At 37.0% G+C, this 18,609-nt stretch overlaps 1 protein-coding gene across 1 annotated transcript in view; it reads right to left on the minus strand.

The window, feature by feature from the left end:
• The window catches only part of LOC131029733 (serine/threonine-protein kinase STN8, chloroplastic), a 54,206-nt gene extending 42,573 nt beyond the window's left edge, over positions 1 to 11,633 (minus strand). The window contains exon 1 of the mRNA XM_057960363.2: positions 10,958 to 11,633. Coding sequence (XP_057816346.1) covers positions 10,958 to 11,449 — 492 coding nt within the window. The 5' untranslated portion in view covers positions 11,450 to 11,633. The remainder of the gene's footprint in view (positions 1 to 10,957) is intronic.
• Between the last annotated feature and the right edge of the window lie 6,976 nt (positions 11,634 to 18,609).

The raw sequence follows: 18,609 nt of genomic DNA on the forward strand, positions 1-18,609 counted from the left end.
GAATCACGAATCGTTAGGCATTAAACTACAAGAGCTCAACTCCTTTAACTGTTCACGAGGGAAACTTTTGACCACTGACCCGTTTGAACACCCATGGCCTCCAAACACTCATCGGCACAACTCCCACGAACTTAGACCGACAAGAAATCATTGGCCTGACCTTGTAATATCCCCAACAATTTTTTTTTGAATTTTAACAAGATTACAATCGCACCAACACCCGTTAGGAATTAGAATAAGAAAAGTAAACCAGCTGAAAGGAACCCTACACCTTTTGATCACCGAGAGCCCAAGCTGGGAGGGTGAGAGCATACGGTGGCAAGGGATCATTAGATGCAAACTTCTGAAAATGCTTATTACAATAATAGGCGGCAAGCCAGCCCCTTCCACTTTCCAACGGGTAAAACAAGGAAACTTGGCAGTAAACCAGCCAAGTAAACAAAACACACTCAAGCACAAATCACTTTGCAATATTTCAGTGGGAGGACTGAACACTTACAACAAAGCTCAACTCAACCGCTTATGTAGCGGGAGGACAATTACAAACAAAATATCACTCGATCGCTTATTCAGCGGGAGGACAGAATTACAAAGATCAAATGTAGGTGGCAAGCCAGCCTCTTCCACTTTTCAGTGGGGATTTGCTTTACGATCCAGAAATGGCTATTAGTACTACTATCTAGCCTTACAATAAAGAGATGCAATGCATAGAAAAGAGAGATTATATTGTCCAATACTGATGAATATCTCCAAACTTAACACAATTAGTAAACTCAAACCCATCCATAAAGAAATAACACACCACTGATTACTAAACTGAAAATACAATCTGTTGTTTGCATAACACAGAAAATAGCCACTACCAAATTCACTATTATGCTCATAACTCACCCAAAACAACTCGGAATGACACAAAAACTTAAGCAAATGAAAGCTATGACAAAGGTGATGCAACCAAAATCTCAAACTTGCACAGCGAACACCACCAACAGCCAGCACGCAACCAAAGGCAGCCAAGAAATGGTACGGCCCAGCTGGGAAGTACGATTTGCTGCCAAAAATCAGAATGCACATCAAAACAAACGCCAAGGTAGAAGAATGGTCGCCCTCCCGATAGGCTTCCAATGGGCTAATACCCAAAATGATCGATTGCACAGGCAGGGAGATATGAACCAATCTTTGCTTCAGCCATACCAAAAACCAGCAACACTGAAAACCACACCACATTGAAAAATTTGAAAATGCACACTGAAAACTTCACCAACAATGCAACACCCAGCTAGGTACTATGTCTCAAGTACGAAACTGGCTAAACTAGGGAGCAACAACTCCGAAGCTCAAGTTCACTCACCATTCCAACAGCATAACGATATGATTTCTTCAAGATAACCAAATGAGGAGCCCATCCTTTGTATTTATAGATTTCTCCCTCTGAAATTCAAATGCAAATGGCGCCCAAACTCATTTGAAATTCACTTCATTTAATTTCATGTCCCCCTCAAGACATGGCGTCCCCTTTCCAGCCTCCCTAGTCGAACTTTACCAAGGTGCACAAGTTCAAACTTTGAGAAAATAATATAAAGTGTAGAATGACTTCATTTGGACGCCCACCTAACTTAGGAAATAAAATGGGACTAAGGATAAATAATATAATATTTTCCTTCCTAAGTCATTCCTCCAAAATATAATTAGTGAAATAATTAAATATTAAACTTTAGAATAAAGTAATAATATTTAATTAGCAATTATAAATCAACTTCTGATTGCTGCCAAATCAACCATGTGAATGGAAGTGCAAAAAACACTAATCTGAACTGGATTGGAGCTCTGCTCAAGACTGCCAAAAATAGCAATGCCTGAACTGAAACTTACTAAAAATAGTAAGTCATGAAAACATCTCTGAAAGACATGCTCCTCGAACCCTGTGAGACAGCTCGGAAAACCCAGAAAAACCTCAAAATCCAGTCAACTGCCACCAACTTACTAAAAATAGTAAGTTCAGAAATCACTCAGGAACAGAATGCATGTTAAACCACCATGAATCTCTTAAAAAACCTGGAAGGAATCCTCAGTTCTTTCTACCAAACTCCAACTAGAACATCCCTGAAAACTACGAAGAATCCTCCTAGAAAATGGGAAACCCTAATTCCTCATTCCAATCAGCCTACGAGTCTCCGACATAGGCCAATGGGCCACTGATTACTCCTTACTGAGAAGGGGACATTACAGACCCCTTGCATTAGCATAGCACTCTCCGACAAGCCAAGTCACACCAACATGATCTCCATCGGCCTGACTCCTTGCATCAACATAACACTCTCCGACCAGCCAAGTCACACCGACATGATCTCCATCGGCCTACTCCTTGCATTGGCATAACACTTTCCGACCAGCCAAGTCACACCAACATGATCTCCATCGGCTTGACTGCGGTTAGATTACACCGAAAAGTACAATAGGGAAAACTAGTTTGAAGTTGAACAGATCTAGACCAGAACGAAGTTGATCAAGTCAAGTGAATTCAAGGCACAAAATCCAACAAACTCCCACTTGATGAGGAATTCACTAGACTACCAATCACTTTCAGATGTCACTAAGAAACATGGGTGCCAAGACCCATCGAATCTGCACACCATTTGAACTTAGCTATGCTCACAAGTTTTGTCAACGCATCTGCAACATTTTCTAGAGTGCCTACCTTTTTCAGATTTACCTTTCCATCTTCCACCATGTCATGAACAAAGTGATATTGCACATCAATGTGTTTTGTTCTAGCATGGGAAGTAGGATTTTTTGCCAAACAAATCGCACTCTGACTGTCACAACAAATTATAATTTTACCTGTATTAAATCTGACATCTGAACACAACCGCTTAAGCCAAACGACCTCTTGATAGGCACGAGTTGTTGCCATGTACTTTGCCTTTGTAGTGGACAAAGCGACTACAGCTTGTCACTTGCTCATCCAACTGATAGCACCACCATACAACGTGAATATATACCCACTGGTAGACCTTCTCCTATCAATGTCCCCTGCCTAATCAGAATCCACATACCCACGAATACTGAGAGTCCTTTGTGAATCAACTGATTTACCATGATAACACAAAGCAAAGTCTGAAGTTCCCCTCAGATATCTGAAAACTCTCTTCACAACATCCTAATGCGACCTACCTGGATTTGCCATAAACCTACTAAGTACTCCCACTGCTTGGGCAATGTCTGGTCTAGTACAAACCATTGCGTACATAAGACTGCCAACAGCACTTGCATAAGGTACCTTCTTCATATCATCAATCTCATCTGATGATTTTGGACTGTCATTAATAGATAGTTTCGTTCCCTACACAACTGGAACTACTTGCTCCTTGCAATCAGACATATTAAATCTATCAAGAACATTAGTAATATATTTGCTCTGGCTCAGCCAAAGCTTTCTAGTAGATCTGTCCCTTTTGATTTCCATTCCCAGAATGTATTTTGCTGCCCCCAAATCTTTCATTTCAAACTTCAAAGACAATTGAGATTTTAAATTTGAGATCATACCCTTATCATTGCCAATAAACAACATATCGTCTACATACAAAGCAATAATAAGTATTTGATCACCTTCAGCTTTATAGTAAACACAATGATCAGATTTAGACCTCACAAATCCCAAAGATAAAACATATGTATCATATTTCTAATACCACACTTTGGGAGATTGTTTCAAACCATAAAGAAGCTTTTTAAGTTAACATACTAGATGTTCTTTACCTATCTCCACAAAGTGCTCTGGCTGGGACATATAAATCTCTTCTTCAAGATCACCATGAAGAGAAGTTGTCTTCACATCCATCTGCTCAACTTCAGAATCATATGTTGCTGCAAGTGACAAAAGATATCTAATGGATGTCAGCTTAGCTACAGGAGAGAAGATTCCTCCATAATCAATATCTTCCTTTTGAGAATACCCCTTTGCAACCAGTCTCGCCTTGTACTTTTCAATACTACAATCCGGACCATATTTCTTCTTAAACAACCACTTATAGCCCACAGGCTTTCTACCTTTAGGCAAGGGTACCAGATCCCAGGTCTCATTCTTCTTCAATGATGACATTTCATCATTCATGGCTTCCAACCAAGAATCTGAATCAAACATGTTGATAGCCTCTTTCACAGTCCTAGGCTCATCTCTATCAATATGCAAAGCATAGGCACAATTTACATCCAACATTGAATATCCAAATCTTTCTGGTGAATAACCGTACCTATCAGGTTGTCGCCTTTCCCATGCAGACCTCCTCAATAACTGAGGTGAAGGTTCTTGTTCTCGTTCTTCTTCTAAACTTTTAGAGCTGCTTGAGATCTCCTCCTTTTCAGGCACACATGGAGTTTGTAGTTCCTCTTTTTTTGGAGCTAAAGGAATTTCAACTACTTTTCTATTTTTTGTCTTTCCTAATTGTAGATCTACTGAGATAGGTTTCAACTCATGAAAGATAACACTTCTATTGTACAACACCTCAGTAACTGGATTCCAAAGCTTGTATCCTTTCACACCAATGCCATAGCCAATGAATATACATTTTTCAGCTTTGTTATCCAATTTTGACCTTTTTACTTCAGGCACATGAGTGTATGCTTCACAGCCAAAGACACGAAGATGTCTTAAAGAGGGCTTTTTACCTGATCATGCTTCCTGTAATGTCCCCTTCTCATTGATGCTCTTTCAGTGGTCCATTAGCCTATTCCTGAGACCCGTAGGCTAGGTGGAATGAGTAATCAGGGTCTAGCATCGATGAAACGAGGACTTACTATTTTTAGTAAGTCAAGGAATGACCATTCTGGTGCCACTATCCTACTGAGTCCTCCTTGCTTTGCCTCTGGACGCAATGATCATATTTTTCTGAGCATTAATTCTTGACTTACTATTTTTAGTAAGTGGCTGTGTGGCACAATTCTATTTTTGGCAGTAGACAGGGTTCTGAATTCTGCAGCAGTCTGTGGTCGTTCGGGCTCAGTTTCATCCTAGTGGTGATAATAATCAGTGCGGGAGACAATTGCAACATAATTAAATATTATTTCCTTATCTTAAGGTTAATATTTAATTAATCTATTTATTGGCTACTGGTTTATTAATTTGGGATTAATGCCTATTTAATCCTAAGTTTGGCCAAATTCAGTTGTTTTATGGAATGAGAAATATTTTTAGAAGGATATTATTTCACTTTGCATCGCCATTATGTGCCTAAGTGTTTAACGTGGGTCCTCCCCCTTCTTGGGCGTGAGTTTTGACTTAGGAGAATGGGCGCTACACTTGGGTCTACATGTAAGTGGAATGAAATTCAAATGCAAGCGTGGAATTTGGAGGGATGTCATTTGAATTTGAAGAATGAAGTTATAAATATGAGGCTTGGGTTCCCATTTGCAGCATCTTGAAAATCTGTAATGTTATGCTGCCGGATTGGCGATAGAACTTGAGGCTTCGGAGTGCGTCTCCCTAGTGCTACCCGGTTTCGTACTTGAAATACAGTACCTAGATGTGCCTTGTATTCTTCTACCTTCTCAGAGCTTTGCCATGGACATCTTGGTGTTGAAGTGATTCTGGAATTTGCCGATTTCCCCTGTGGCTGAAGCACATTTTTGCTCACACCTCTCCGCTGGAGCGCCTGACAGTTATGGGTATCATTCCTATCTTCCTTCCCAGCACGGGCAATAAAGTTTGTAAGTTTATAGCACGTTTGTTTGAGTTTTGAATTAATTATGCAAAATCGAAATTCCTAGTCTAGGCGTGGGTTTTTTGCCTTGCATTGGGATGCGTGCAAATTAATTAAGGGTCTTTTTGGGGTGTTGTTTTGATTGGTTACCATTGCACATGTTGTACGGTGGGTTTGGGACTGGTTTGAGCTAATTTGGATGTAAAATGAGGGAGTTATGAGTATTTTGGCATTTCTCTAGGCTACTGGTCTGTGTTTCCAGCCTACAGATTGGTTGTAACAGAAATTTATATCTTTATTATAGAAATCTGCATTACTCTCCTTCTATCATTTCTATTATTGTAAGGTTAGGTAGTACTACTACTAACCAGTTCTATCTTTGTAATTCTCATCCCGCTGAATAAGTGGAAGAGGCTGGCTTGCCGCTTGATATGCATCAATTTGTAATTTTCAGTCCTCCCGCTGAATAAGTGGTCGAGTGATAAGTTCAATGTTTTGGTCCTCCCGCTGAAATATGCGGTAGAGTGATTGTTAATGTAATGTCCTCCCGCTGAAATACGCGGTAGAGTGATTGAACTTCAATTTCTTGTAATCTTTCCCTTGGTCGGTTTACCGCCAAGAAGTTTAGTTTCTATCCTGCTGGATAAGCAGAAGGGGCTGGCTTGCCGCCCATGCATTGTAATTTTCAGTTTGTTTATTGATGCTGACGATCCCCGGAACACCGTATGCTCTCACCCTCCCAGTCTGGGCTCTCGGTGAACAAAAGGTGGAAGGGTTCCCTTTCAGTTGTTTTGCTTATTACTCTAACCTTAACGGGCTATTTGTTGTGGATGAATTGTTATTGGCCTGAAAAAACAAAAAAAAAATTAGTGGGATATTACACTTCCATAGGCGTTTTGTCAACCAATGCTGAAGTAGGAGAATGATTCAATAAGTAACACGCTGTAGCAACTGCCTCAGCCCAAAATTTTTGTTCTAGACCAGCACTACTCCATCAAAGACCGCTTCAAGCTTTCAGCAACTCCATTTTGTTGAGGAGTATAAGGCGTAGTCTTATGCCTCTTAATTCCATGGTCTACACAATATTTGTCAAAATCTGCATTGCAATACTCACCACCATTGTCTGTTCTTAAACATTTTATTTTTCTCCCAATCTGATTTTCAACAAGATTTTTAAACTCTTTAAATCGAATGAACACTTCTGATTTACTTTTCAAAAAATAAACAAATGCCCTTCTTGAGTAATCATCAATAAAAGATACATAATACCTTGACTTAGACAAAGAGGGAACATCCACAAGACCAAAAACATCAAAGTGGACATAGTCCAATACACCAGAAGATTTTTGAGAACTCGAATAAAACGAGACATGGTTATGTTTTCCATATACGCAATGTTCGTAGAAATCAAATTCAAGAGTACAATCTATCAGTCCATCTACCAGGTTTTTATTCTTCAAGGTTTTTAAACCTTTCTCACCAATATGGCCAAGCCTGTAATGCCAAAGCATTGTTTTCTTTGCTGGAAGTTTAACTTCCATAGAGTTTACATCATGTGTTAACACAATAGTTTTTCCAAACTTTACAGAGACAGTATTACAGCATACGGGTTTGGCATCTAACTTATATAGAGTCCCAATGCGTTCACCCTTAGCTAATACAATAGACCCTCTAGTCATCTTACAACCACCAGACACAAAAGTTACCTGAACTCCAACATCATTCAATTTACTAACAAAGAGTAAATTTCTAGCTAGACTTGGTATATGAATAACTTCATCAATTCCCTTTATTCTGCCATCTGGGAACTGGATTCTGACTCTTCCTCTCCCTATGATTTCCAGTGTTGAATCACTCGCCAGGAACATACGGTTCATACTTTGAGAACCACTCTTTGTGAGATGTCATATGGAATGATGCCCCTGAATCAACTAGCGATACATCATCAAATGCAGACACTGCCAAAGCTACTACAAAGGTGTCTGCATCGCTCTGAGAAGACTCAGAATCAGAAGTATTCTTCTTCTTCTCCTCCTCTTTGAAATCCTTTCGGATATGGCCTTTCTACCCACAGTTCCAGCATTTCACCTTGCACTTCTTTCCCAGAGACATTGACCTTTCTTGTGACTTGGATTTGGACTTCTTGTCTTTCTTTTTGTCTTTTTCCTTTGATCTGCCTCAAACAGCGAGAGCCTCTTTAGCCATCTCAGAAGACTTCCTTCGCATCTCTTCTGACAAAAGTGAAGCAACCACCTCATCCATTTTAAACTGGGTAGTAGTACTCTCAATGGCCATTACCAAGTGGTCCCATGTGTCAGGCAAGGAACACGACAACAGCATACAATGTTCTTCTTCACTAACGGTTACACCGACAAATGTCAGTTGTGCAACAACCATATTGAATGCATTCAAATGATCTGCTACAGACGTTCCTCCATCCGTCTTCAAAGAGTATAACTTTTTCCTCAAGAAAATTTTTTTCACCAAGGATTTGCCCTGATAAATATGTCCCAATTTCTTCCACAGAGAATGTGCAGTCTTCTCCTCATGAACGTTCAATAGAACAGAATCTACAAGGCTTAATCTTATCAGTCCTTTGGCCTTTCGGTTTGCTAAGTCTCGATCTTCTTGCTTCATGCCTGAAGGTTTATTTATAGACACAGAAAACCAAAGATCTCGGTCAACCAGCAAATCTTCAACTTTAAGTTTCCACAACTCAAAGTTTGAGCCATTGAATTTTTCAAAGTCTATTCTCCCAGAAGTGCTTGCCATCTCAATCTGCAATCAAGACAAATAAACTCTCTACAAGACTCCCACTAAACCAAATTGACACAAAAAACCAACCCTACCCAACAAGGATAACACAACTGGCCAGGCTCTGATACCACTTGTAAGGAAAGCTTAGTGCGTAAAACGCTCTCCTAACGTCAATTCAGATGGGAAATAAGCAAATGTGTCTTTAAATTCAAATCATAAATCATCAAGATGTGCACTAATGAATAAACACACAATTATAATAGAGAATGGACACCAGTTTTACTTAGGAAAACCCTTACGGGAGAAAAACCCACCACCAAAGAAAGATCACTTTATTCATAGTAAACATAAGATTACAATAAAGTTTTTGATTCCTCCTTCACAGGTATTCGTTCTTAGTCTTTCATATCAACCTCACAAGACAAAACATTATAGTCATTCAATCAACAACAACCGCTAAGAGCCCTCCTGTATCACTGTGCACATTGAGTTCCTATCGATCTCCAACAAGTACAGTTCAACCGTCCAGTTTGTTCAACCGTCGGGGAGCCCAACTGTCGACCACTCTGTGTTCATGGGATTACATTGTCCCACATTCGTCCGGATCACGAATCGTTGCGCATTAAACTACAAGAGCTCAACTCCTTTAACTGTTCACGAGGGAAACTTTTGACCGCTGACCCATGTGAACACCCATGGCCTCCAAACACTCATCGGCACAACTCCCACGAACTTAGATCGACAGGAAAACATTGGCCTAACCCCTTGCATCGACATAGCACTCTCCGACAAGCCAAGTCACACCGACATGATCTCCATCGGCCTGACTCCTTGCATCAGCATAACACTCTCCGACCGGCCAAGTCACACCGACATGATCTCCATCGGCCTGACTCCTTGCATCAGCATAACACTTTCCGACCAACCAAGTCACACCAACATGATCTCCATCGGCCTGACGACCAGCCAAGTCACACCGACATGATCTCCATCGGCCTGACTGCGATTAGATTACACCAAAAAATACAACAAGGAAAACCAATTTGAACAGATCTAGACCAAAACAAAGCTGATCATGTCAAGTGAATTCGAGGCACAAATCCAACAGAAATTGAAACATAAACTGTAAAGCGGCTTGAGGGGTACCAAAAAAGGTCCCTCCTTTGTATTAAATTTATAGCTCAAATATTTGTTCTGTCAAGCCATTCCCAAGAAGCCATCTGTCCTAACGCTACTCTAGGTTGGGCATGCTTACCATGAGAATTCCTGCTAGTTTTGAAAGTAAAGTTCATCGAGGTGGAGAACATATCATGTACGTAACCACAACATAGCATTACAAGTTTTTTATGGCCTAATTTGTCCTTAGCCTAGGGACTAGCTATGAGTTAGTTGGGATGATACCATGTTACGTTATATATTAAGCTTAAGAACTAAGCATGAGTTAGGCGAGGGTCACATGGAGGGGGGCTTCCTAAAAAATAGAGCAGGGGTTGCAGAGATTTTTCAAAAAAAAATTTAAGCGGGTGGTCCCATGAAATTTGTAATGCAATTCTACTTAAAATTTAAACTCGTTAGCAACAATGAAAAATGAAATAAATTTCTTTTTCTATTTTCTCTCAAAAAAATTTGGCGGGACTCATCTCAGCTTTTTTCTATTTTTGAAGGGAATAAAACTAGATGATTGCCAAGTGGCAAATAAAATTCCTAAGTTGGTGGGGCAATTTCTAGCCCCACCCCATTTTCATCCGCTCAAAAATGAAAATCTAAAAAGTAGGAGCTTCTAGTTTTTAGGAGAAGATTCCAAATAATCCTGTAGCCAAAAAAAAAAAAAAAAAAAAATCTGCATGGAACCGCCTCTTCCTTAAAAATAGAACCTAAGCCCCGTATGGGACCCCAGCCTTAGTCAAAATAATATCACGTTATTATGTTATATTTAGATTATAAAGGGTTGTATCATAAAGTAACTAAAGTGTCCTTTCTTATTGAATACAAAGTAAGTTAAGTCTTGTATCATTTCCATTCTGAATTCAATGTAATAAATAGAGGCATCTCTGAACCTCTTGTGCGTTTCAGGGCTAGATTCACAAACGAAAATCTATCTTGTGCGTGCAGGTGCCTGACTTTACAATTTTAAATCAGTTTATAATTTGGCAAATAGATCTTCTTGTTTTGTTTTTCAAATGTTGCATACGTTTAGCGTGCATGAGGGTAGTGTAACTCTCAAATAAAAACTTCAATTTGAGGAATTCGTAGGGCATTTTAATAGGTAAGCAAGAGAAGATAAACATACTATGGACCAATGGAGCTTAATTAGTTGGTGCACTATGCTTGGGAATGGAGCTCCAGAGATTTGTTACCTTGGTATATGTTTGTTATCTTAGATTTCGAATTCTTCCATATATGAGATGAATTAGCCCAAGTATAGCTCAATCCCACTATGTGAAGTGCTCGAATTTTGTCTCCATGGCTTATTTAGAAATGAAGAAGGGGATAGTCGATACCTTCTTCAAAATGACCTTATTGAAATTTTGATAGCCCTGGTACTCGTTAATGCGCTTGGAGCGAGAGCCCAGCTGCTGGTCATCCTTGACATCGGAAGGGAGCATGGCGCCTGCGAACACAATTCCGAAGGAACCTTCCCCCAATCGCTCCCCGAGGGCGAAATCCGTCCTCTTCAAATTGCGACGCTGTAAAAGAGTATCAAAGAGCAATTGCAAGGGAGCGAAGACGTAAGCATCCACCGCTCCGTTGAGCACGCCGGGTCGAGCAGTCCCGTATAGCCACCCCACACACAAGCTCCCCGCCACCACCCACCGTTGCTCCTCCGCCATCTCTGCCCATCTCTGCTGCAATTGTCCCACTATCTCCATCTCCCCACTGCATTTCACCATCATCATCTTCTTCTTCCTCCCCGATGGATTCCTTACCTTCCATTGTCCCCTCTCAATGCAGCTTCCCCTGTGAGTAATGCCCGTGTTAAGAATTGATGCCATTCTCTGTCTCCCCTTTGCGTCATCTAATCCATTATTTCCTTTGCCTCCTCTAATCCATTCCACAAAATAAACAACCAACGAGAGGTGGAGCCTTGTCCACCCACAGCAAAATCATCAAATTCTTCTCACCGCAGACTTAATTTTGTTGGCTCCGTCCTAATAATGGACAGTGACAGCCTCCTCAGTAATTGGGGATGAAGAGTGCAAAGTTACTCTTATTACAATTATGAATACTATTTTGGATATATAAGATATTTAAAATAAATATAGATTATGATTTTAAAATTTTGATGTTGTAATAATGAAAATTATAAATTTATATTGTTTATCGTGTTTTGGGATCATTTTGATTGATAAATTTTTTAGTTGAATAATTAGTTTACAAGTGAGACATTTTTGTTTAAATTTGATTCATGACATCACATATCATAAGCATCTTTATCATTGATCTCCAAGTTTGCATCTACGATCTTTAAACCTTTTTATATAACTTTAGATGAGTTTGTGGGTAAATACTTGTCATAGGACATTTCTACAATCACAATCCTAAATCTCAAATTTTAAAATTAATCTTTTGTAAAATGGGTCTACATTTTCCTTCGTTACTAGCCATTGTGAGACAACCTAATGTACATTTCTATCAATTTGTTTGTTATGTTATTGTATTTAAGAACTTTCATTAGTCCATTTTGAAAATATCATGGAGATGTCAAGGAACATGTTAGGGTTTATCAATACAACATTTATGATAGGATTCTTTAGCTTTACTAGAGAATTATATTAGACACACCATCCTAAGTTCATTATACACTTGTTTATTTTCTTCAAATCTTTCATTTAGAATCATAAAGTCTATCACATAAGGGCATGACTCTAGAGAAAATAAACCTTGAAATTTTCTAGATTGCTCAAAAGTATTTTCAAACATCATGTCCTTACAACAAGCAAACAAAAAAAATTGAAGTGAGTCACCTCATCAGATTTCACATTCTACCAAATCAAATTTATGAGCATTAATCAAGGTCCGCACACAAGGCAATCAAGTCCAAATGTGCAAATCTAAATCCAAAAAGAGTATAGTTGGATTTGCATATTAACAAATAAAGAACAAGATTATAAAAACATTTACAAATGCATTTCTAACACTTAGACAAATACGACTGTGAAAAAAAGAAAGTTAAGTATCCATGCCTATAATTTATTCAAATTTGTATTTATTGTGGTGTTAATTCCATGCAATTTTCTAAGATTGATCTCAACTTTATTATTTAGGTTGATTATTGCTTGGTTACATGTTATTTTAATTAGCCTTGACGTTTACATAAAGTGATATTATTTTCTTTACATTTTGGTAAACCTGACTTATCGAACACCCTGAGGATTTGGCACTAGGATTTTTAGATTTAAGTTTTCTCATTGCATTATCAAATCTTTATATCTCATTAGAATTTGAATCATCTTTTTACTTATTCTTTAGAGCTATATATTTCTTTAGAGTTTATGATTCATTTTATTATCTTAATAAGCCTTATTTTTTCCTTTAGGGCTTTATTTTCAAATATAGTATTTTAATTGCATTATTTTTATATCATATTTTATTAGAGTTTGGTATCATCCTTATTATGTCTCATTTACTTATCTTTATTGGGATTTAAATTTGTATTGCTCGAGCTCTCTTTTATCCCATCCAACCACCCTTGGTGTGTGCTTCATCAATACATCCTATGTAATGGACTCTCGTAATCCATTATCCTCTATCTATGTCAACGCCTATATTATTCTTCCATCCTTAATGCTCTCATGTCTTCTTATCTTATAGATGGAGATATATTTCCATGAAGATTTTTGTGATGTCCTCATTTTTACGCCATGTTGTTTTGTGAGCGTTGACCAGTTTTTAGGGTTTTTTGTAGGTTTCTAGATGCTTCAAGAGGGCTCCAATGTTCTTGATGAGATCAATTCTTAATTTCAGTGGGTTTCAACAACAATTGCTATTTGTAGTAAGTGCTTGCATGGCATCTATCTTTTTGGGCTTTTCAGGTTTGTTTGATTTGGTCTTCAAAGCACTATTTGTAGTAAGTTCTTGTTGAATACGCCCCAAGACTGAGAGCGGAGGTGAATCAGCCTTGAACAAAACAATTTTTTTATCATAATTCAAATTTCAAAACCTTAATCTAATCAGTAGCAATGAAAGATAAAACAATGGACACCAATGCAAACCATGGTGAGAGATTTCTCACAATATATGAACAAGATTAAAAATTTGTTTTAAGGCTCACTACCTAAGGAAGCACACTACTCCCAAAATTGACTTTCTGCTAAAGTTCAATACCTCAAGGCAAGAAACAAATAAGGACCTTTTGAAGAGATTCACTATCTCAAAGCAAGATACATGAATATTTGAAATACAATGAATAAGCCTTCAATATCCTAGCCTGGAATTTAGGTTCTCTTGACCTGTTGCCTCAAGAAATCATTGAAAATTTTAGCTCCAAAAATTTTAAATACGCTTTTACTACCTCAACTTTGCATCTTCCACAATCCACACACCATCCACTACTAGGCAACTGATTTGCTATATGTACCATCCACAACATCTCAAAACTCCAATTAGGTAAACTAGAACAGAGGACAAGAAATGATCCCATCAAGTCGACCACAAATACAAATTGTGGTGAAAGCGGTCTCATCCTAGAGATAGAGTGGACCAAAAACAACCTATTGCATCTTCTAATGCATCCAAAAACAACACACATCCTCCCAAGTCAGTAACTGATATTGTGTAGCACATAACCAATCAACCCAAAACACATCTTCCAAATGAATTAACTCAATTCAAATCACCACAAGACATAGTAGGACTCAAATACAACTCATCATATCCTCCAATTCTAGCGTAGACCTAAAAATGCATAGTGCAAGCAAGAGAGTAGGCTTAGTTGACCAAATGACCACAAATTAACCTAAAAAACCAACTCCAAATAATATACAACATCAAAAAGATAAACCATTATCATGTGGACCACATAGAGATATTCCACGAACCCTCAACATCATCTTCATACACTTCTTTCACACTATCATGCCAAAACATGCTAACACAACCAAATTGATACAAAGTTCATTCCTAGAAGCCCAAACAACACAAACACGAGCTAAATTAATGTCAAACCAATTTGTGGATCATTTTATTACTTGAAATATAAATTGAGACACTACACAAACAATATAAGCATGCCCACCAAGTTGTGGGAGCAGAAACATCAATGCAAAGAAATGTGGAGCATTTTCTGGACCAATCTTGACAACCAACCAAATTGCCAACATAATGCATTCACTAGAAACCATCTACAACAACATTAGGGACCTGAAAAGGTAGGAGTGCAACATCCATAACACATACACGATAAATCCAAAACTACACGATCATATTTTCAAGCATGGAGGAATGTGGAGCATTCTCTCAATAGTCTTCAACATACCTTCTTGAATTTTCACACTTCATCAATTTGTAAAGACCAAAACATCATTGTAGCACCATTTGCTTACTCAATAATAACAACAAAGATATAACAATAACTTATGACATGCAGAAGACATTAGCACCATCATCTAAATACTTATAATCCTCAACTTAATGCTTCTAATCCTCATTTTAATATAATATCATCATGATAACAATTCTACTGACAATAAATAAGGCATGGCATCCAGTCATGAACTCCATTGCCATCACTATTCTTCAACATTTAATCACATCATTAACAACATTATACTAAGTATAGACATCAACGTCATGATGGTGGACATCCAACCATGAACAAGAATAACCATCAACCATCTGCATTATCTCCTTAGCACTCATTTGCAATCTACTTCATTGAAAATAAACTCTAACAATCTCCACAACATTGAGGGTTGACATCAATGACAACACTACAGTCTCTAATAGTTCTTGCATCCGACACCAATAGTTTTGGGTTTTTTTGGGTTTGTTCCCTTTGGTCCTCAAAGAACACTGCTACTTATAGTAAATACTTGCATGACACTTCCCTTTTTCAGATTTTTTGGGCTTGTTCTCTTTGATTCTCAGAGAATATTTATATTTATAGTATGTGCTTGTGTCAGCATCAGTTATCATCTTTTAGCTTTATTTGGTTCTAGCATGTTCGATTCTCCATTTTCAATGTCTTGGCAAATTCTTATAAGGTGATTGAAATTTTTGTATATTTTCACTTAAGTGTTTTAAAAGTAATACTCATATTTAACTTAAGTGTTAAATATCTCAAAAAGTGCGTCTCCAAGTTAGATGCCTAGGCTAAGGAGGATATATGTTGTATTTACAAAGTTATATTGGTTTGTTTTTTGAGGGAGTATAATATTCAAATAATAAAAATGTCCTATCTTTTTCTCCAAGCTCTATATATTGGGGTTTGGGCTTTCATTTTGTATTATGAATTTGCACACATATGGAGATGTCGTCGAAATTAACTTTGGAGTTATTCTTGTGATTATTGAGGATGAATAATGTTCAAATTTTATTTGGTTTTGGTGGTGAAAGACCCACCCTGTTTGTGTTATTGTTTCAATTAGAGAGTATACAAGTTTGCTTAAGATTTTGGTGATATGGGTTTGCTAAAATGAATATTTATGAAGTCTCATGAGTTGGTTTTCAACATTTGTGTGATTAGATGTTCTTTGGAGTGTTGTTCATATTTTGAGTGTTTTGGCAACTTTGAATGAGATTTCTATTTTTGGTCCTACCATTCTATCTATACAAGGAATCATTTTTTTGCCCATAACTCATGAAGGGTCTATTTCCTTTTTTGTGGGTATTGATTTTAATGGTTTATAGTAGTTGTGCGATGCATTTTCATATGTCTTAAGTAACATAAAATATTGTGCATTATTTAGATCATCTCAAAATACAATATCTCATGTTGTGACCTTCCCTTCTGTACTAACATATTGCCAATATGACACTTGCATAGATGTGCATCATAAAATAAAACTTCATACACATGTATGCAAGTATCAACTCTAAAAACTTCACATCATTCAATATAAATTATTAATGTTTGTACCTCATAATAACATTATGTAATCCATGGCCTTAGACCATCTTAAAAGTCCATGTGCTAGGTTCTAAAATAGTTATGTCGACTCCTACACAACCCTATATGTTATGTTTAGAATTGTACATGGGTACACATGTGTATGTACAAATAAAATTAATTTGATACCATATGTATCTAACACATGGGCACACTTATGACATATAACTAGAACCATATGGGTATAATACATAGCACAATCATATCTACATAGGAATCACATGATATGAAACTTGTCAAAATTATATCAAAGGATTAATTGACTTTCACTTTTATAAATATAGCTCAATGAGAAATTTGTAGACTAGTATAGTTATCTAGGAATAGTATTCTAGTTAGACTAGCCAACCTAGTATGGATATACTCTATTCTCCATGAAAAATAAGGTATATATGTTCCCTACTTGATCATAAGAACCCACTTTCCTAGCCATATTCTCTATAGATATGTATCTTATATACCTTCAATGAATAAAAGATAGTTAGACTAGCCAACCTAGTATGGATGTACTCTACTCTCCATGAAAAATAAGGTATATATGTTCCCTACTTGATCATAAGAACCCACTTTCCTAGCCACATTCTCTATAGATATGTATCTTATATACCTTCAATGAATAAAAAATAACCTTCATCATAGTTTTGCCATTTGTTTACTTCACCTTGACCATGTAATTATAAAAGTAATTGAAATGTATATGTTTATCAGTAGAAACTAATATATCTCCTTTGTAATAGATCCATAATGTTTCCTACATGTGAATTTATCTTCCAATTCCAAAGAGGAATCCGATCAATAGTATTAGAGACTAAGATCTTTCCCCTAAGCCACATGGCATTAGCTACAACTAACCATGTTCATAAAATATTATTACTTCCAATTTCTTTGTGCTAAGCCATAACGAAAAAATATAAAGCCAACATCAACTAGAAAAATTATTTGTCAACCTCTGACATGCATATGTCCAAGGAGATCTAACTTATTTTTTACCACAACTATAAGCAACTTCCACATGCTCTTTTTTCATAAGATGCAAAATTTTAGGTCATCCTCAAATGGATCATAAAATGCATCACTTACTCTCCAAATCATTAAAATCGTCCTAAGATGTTTGACTAATTTCATACAATTCCATAGCACTTTCATTCTAAAATGAATAACCTCTTAATTTAATAACATTGGACATTGGGAAATGTTAGTCACTCAAGGACTGAAGCTCCTAGGATCACCTACAAAACCAAAATATCCTTATAGAAGAGAGAAAAGAAAGACTATATAAATTTGACTTGATAATGGATGCAAGCATATTAGATCAAACATGATCAATGAACATGTCAAAATGTACATATGAGATATATCTTATACAAAAAACATACAAGAAAAATAAAACCATCTAAATAATCAAACTTATCAACAACTTCAAACCAATCCAAACAATCAAACTTATCAAAAGTATCAAACCAATCCAAATAATCAAACCTATCAATCACATCAACCCAAATTTATCATACCATCAACACAATATCTTGATACTCAATTTGATCAAGAGTTTCAAGCCACAAAAGTCATAGTATTGCAAGTGAGAAATAAAAAACAAAACAAGGGATACAAGTTTACAAAGTTATTACTTAGTCCTTTAATTGATCAATGTCAGAAATACATTTTCCCTCAATATTGAAATACCAAAATTTGATAAGTACAAGGGAAAGGTAGGTCTACGCAATCTTGTGAGAGGGTTTTATATGACAACTCAAGAGGTTGCCGAAGGTGACATATATCTAACTAGGATCTTTCCTATTAGCCTAAGGGGGGAAATTGCTCGAATGGTTCTTAACTTACTCAAAGGTTCTATCACAATTTTTATTGAATCAGTGGAAGTATTTATGAAGAATCATTCATAAAATATTGAGCATGAATAAACCATGATGGATATGTGCAATACAAAAGAAAAAATAACATGGAGAGCTTATCTTATTTTCTTCGGTAATGGAGAAGCCTAGAAAGTAGATTTTCATGGTCTATTCCTAAAAAAAAGTTAACATATTC

Source organism: Cryptomeria japonica, chromosome 9, assembly GCF_030272615.1.
Source record: "Cryptomeria japonica chromosome 9, Sugi_1.0, whole genome shotgun sequence".
In the NCBI taxonomy this organism is placed as follows: Eukaryota; Viridiplantae; Streptophyta; class Pinopsida; order Cupressales; family Cupressaceae; genus Cryptomeria; species Cryptomeria japonica.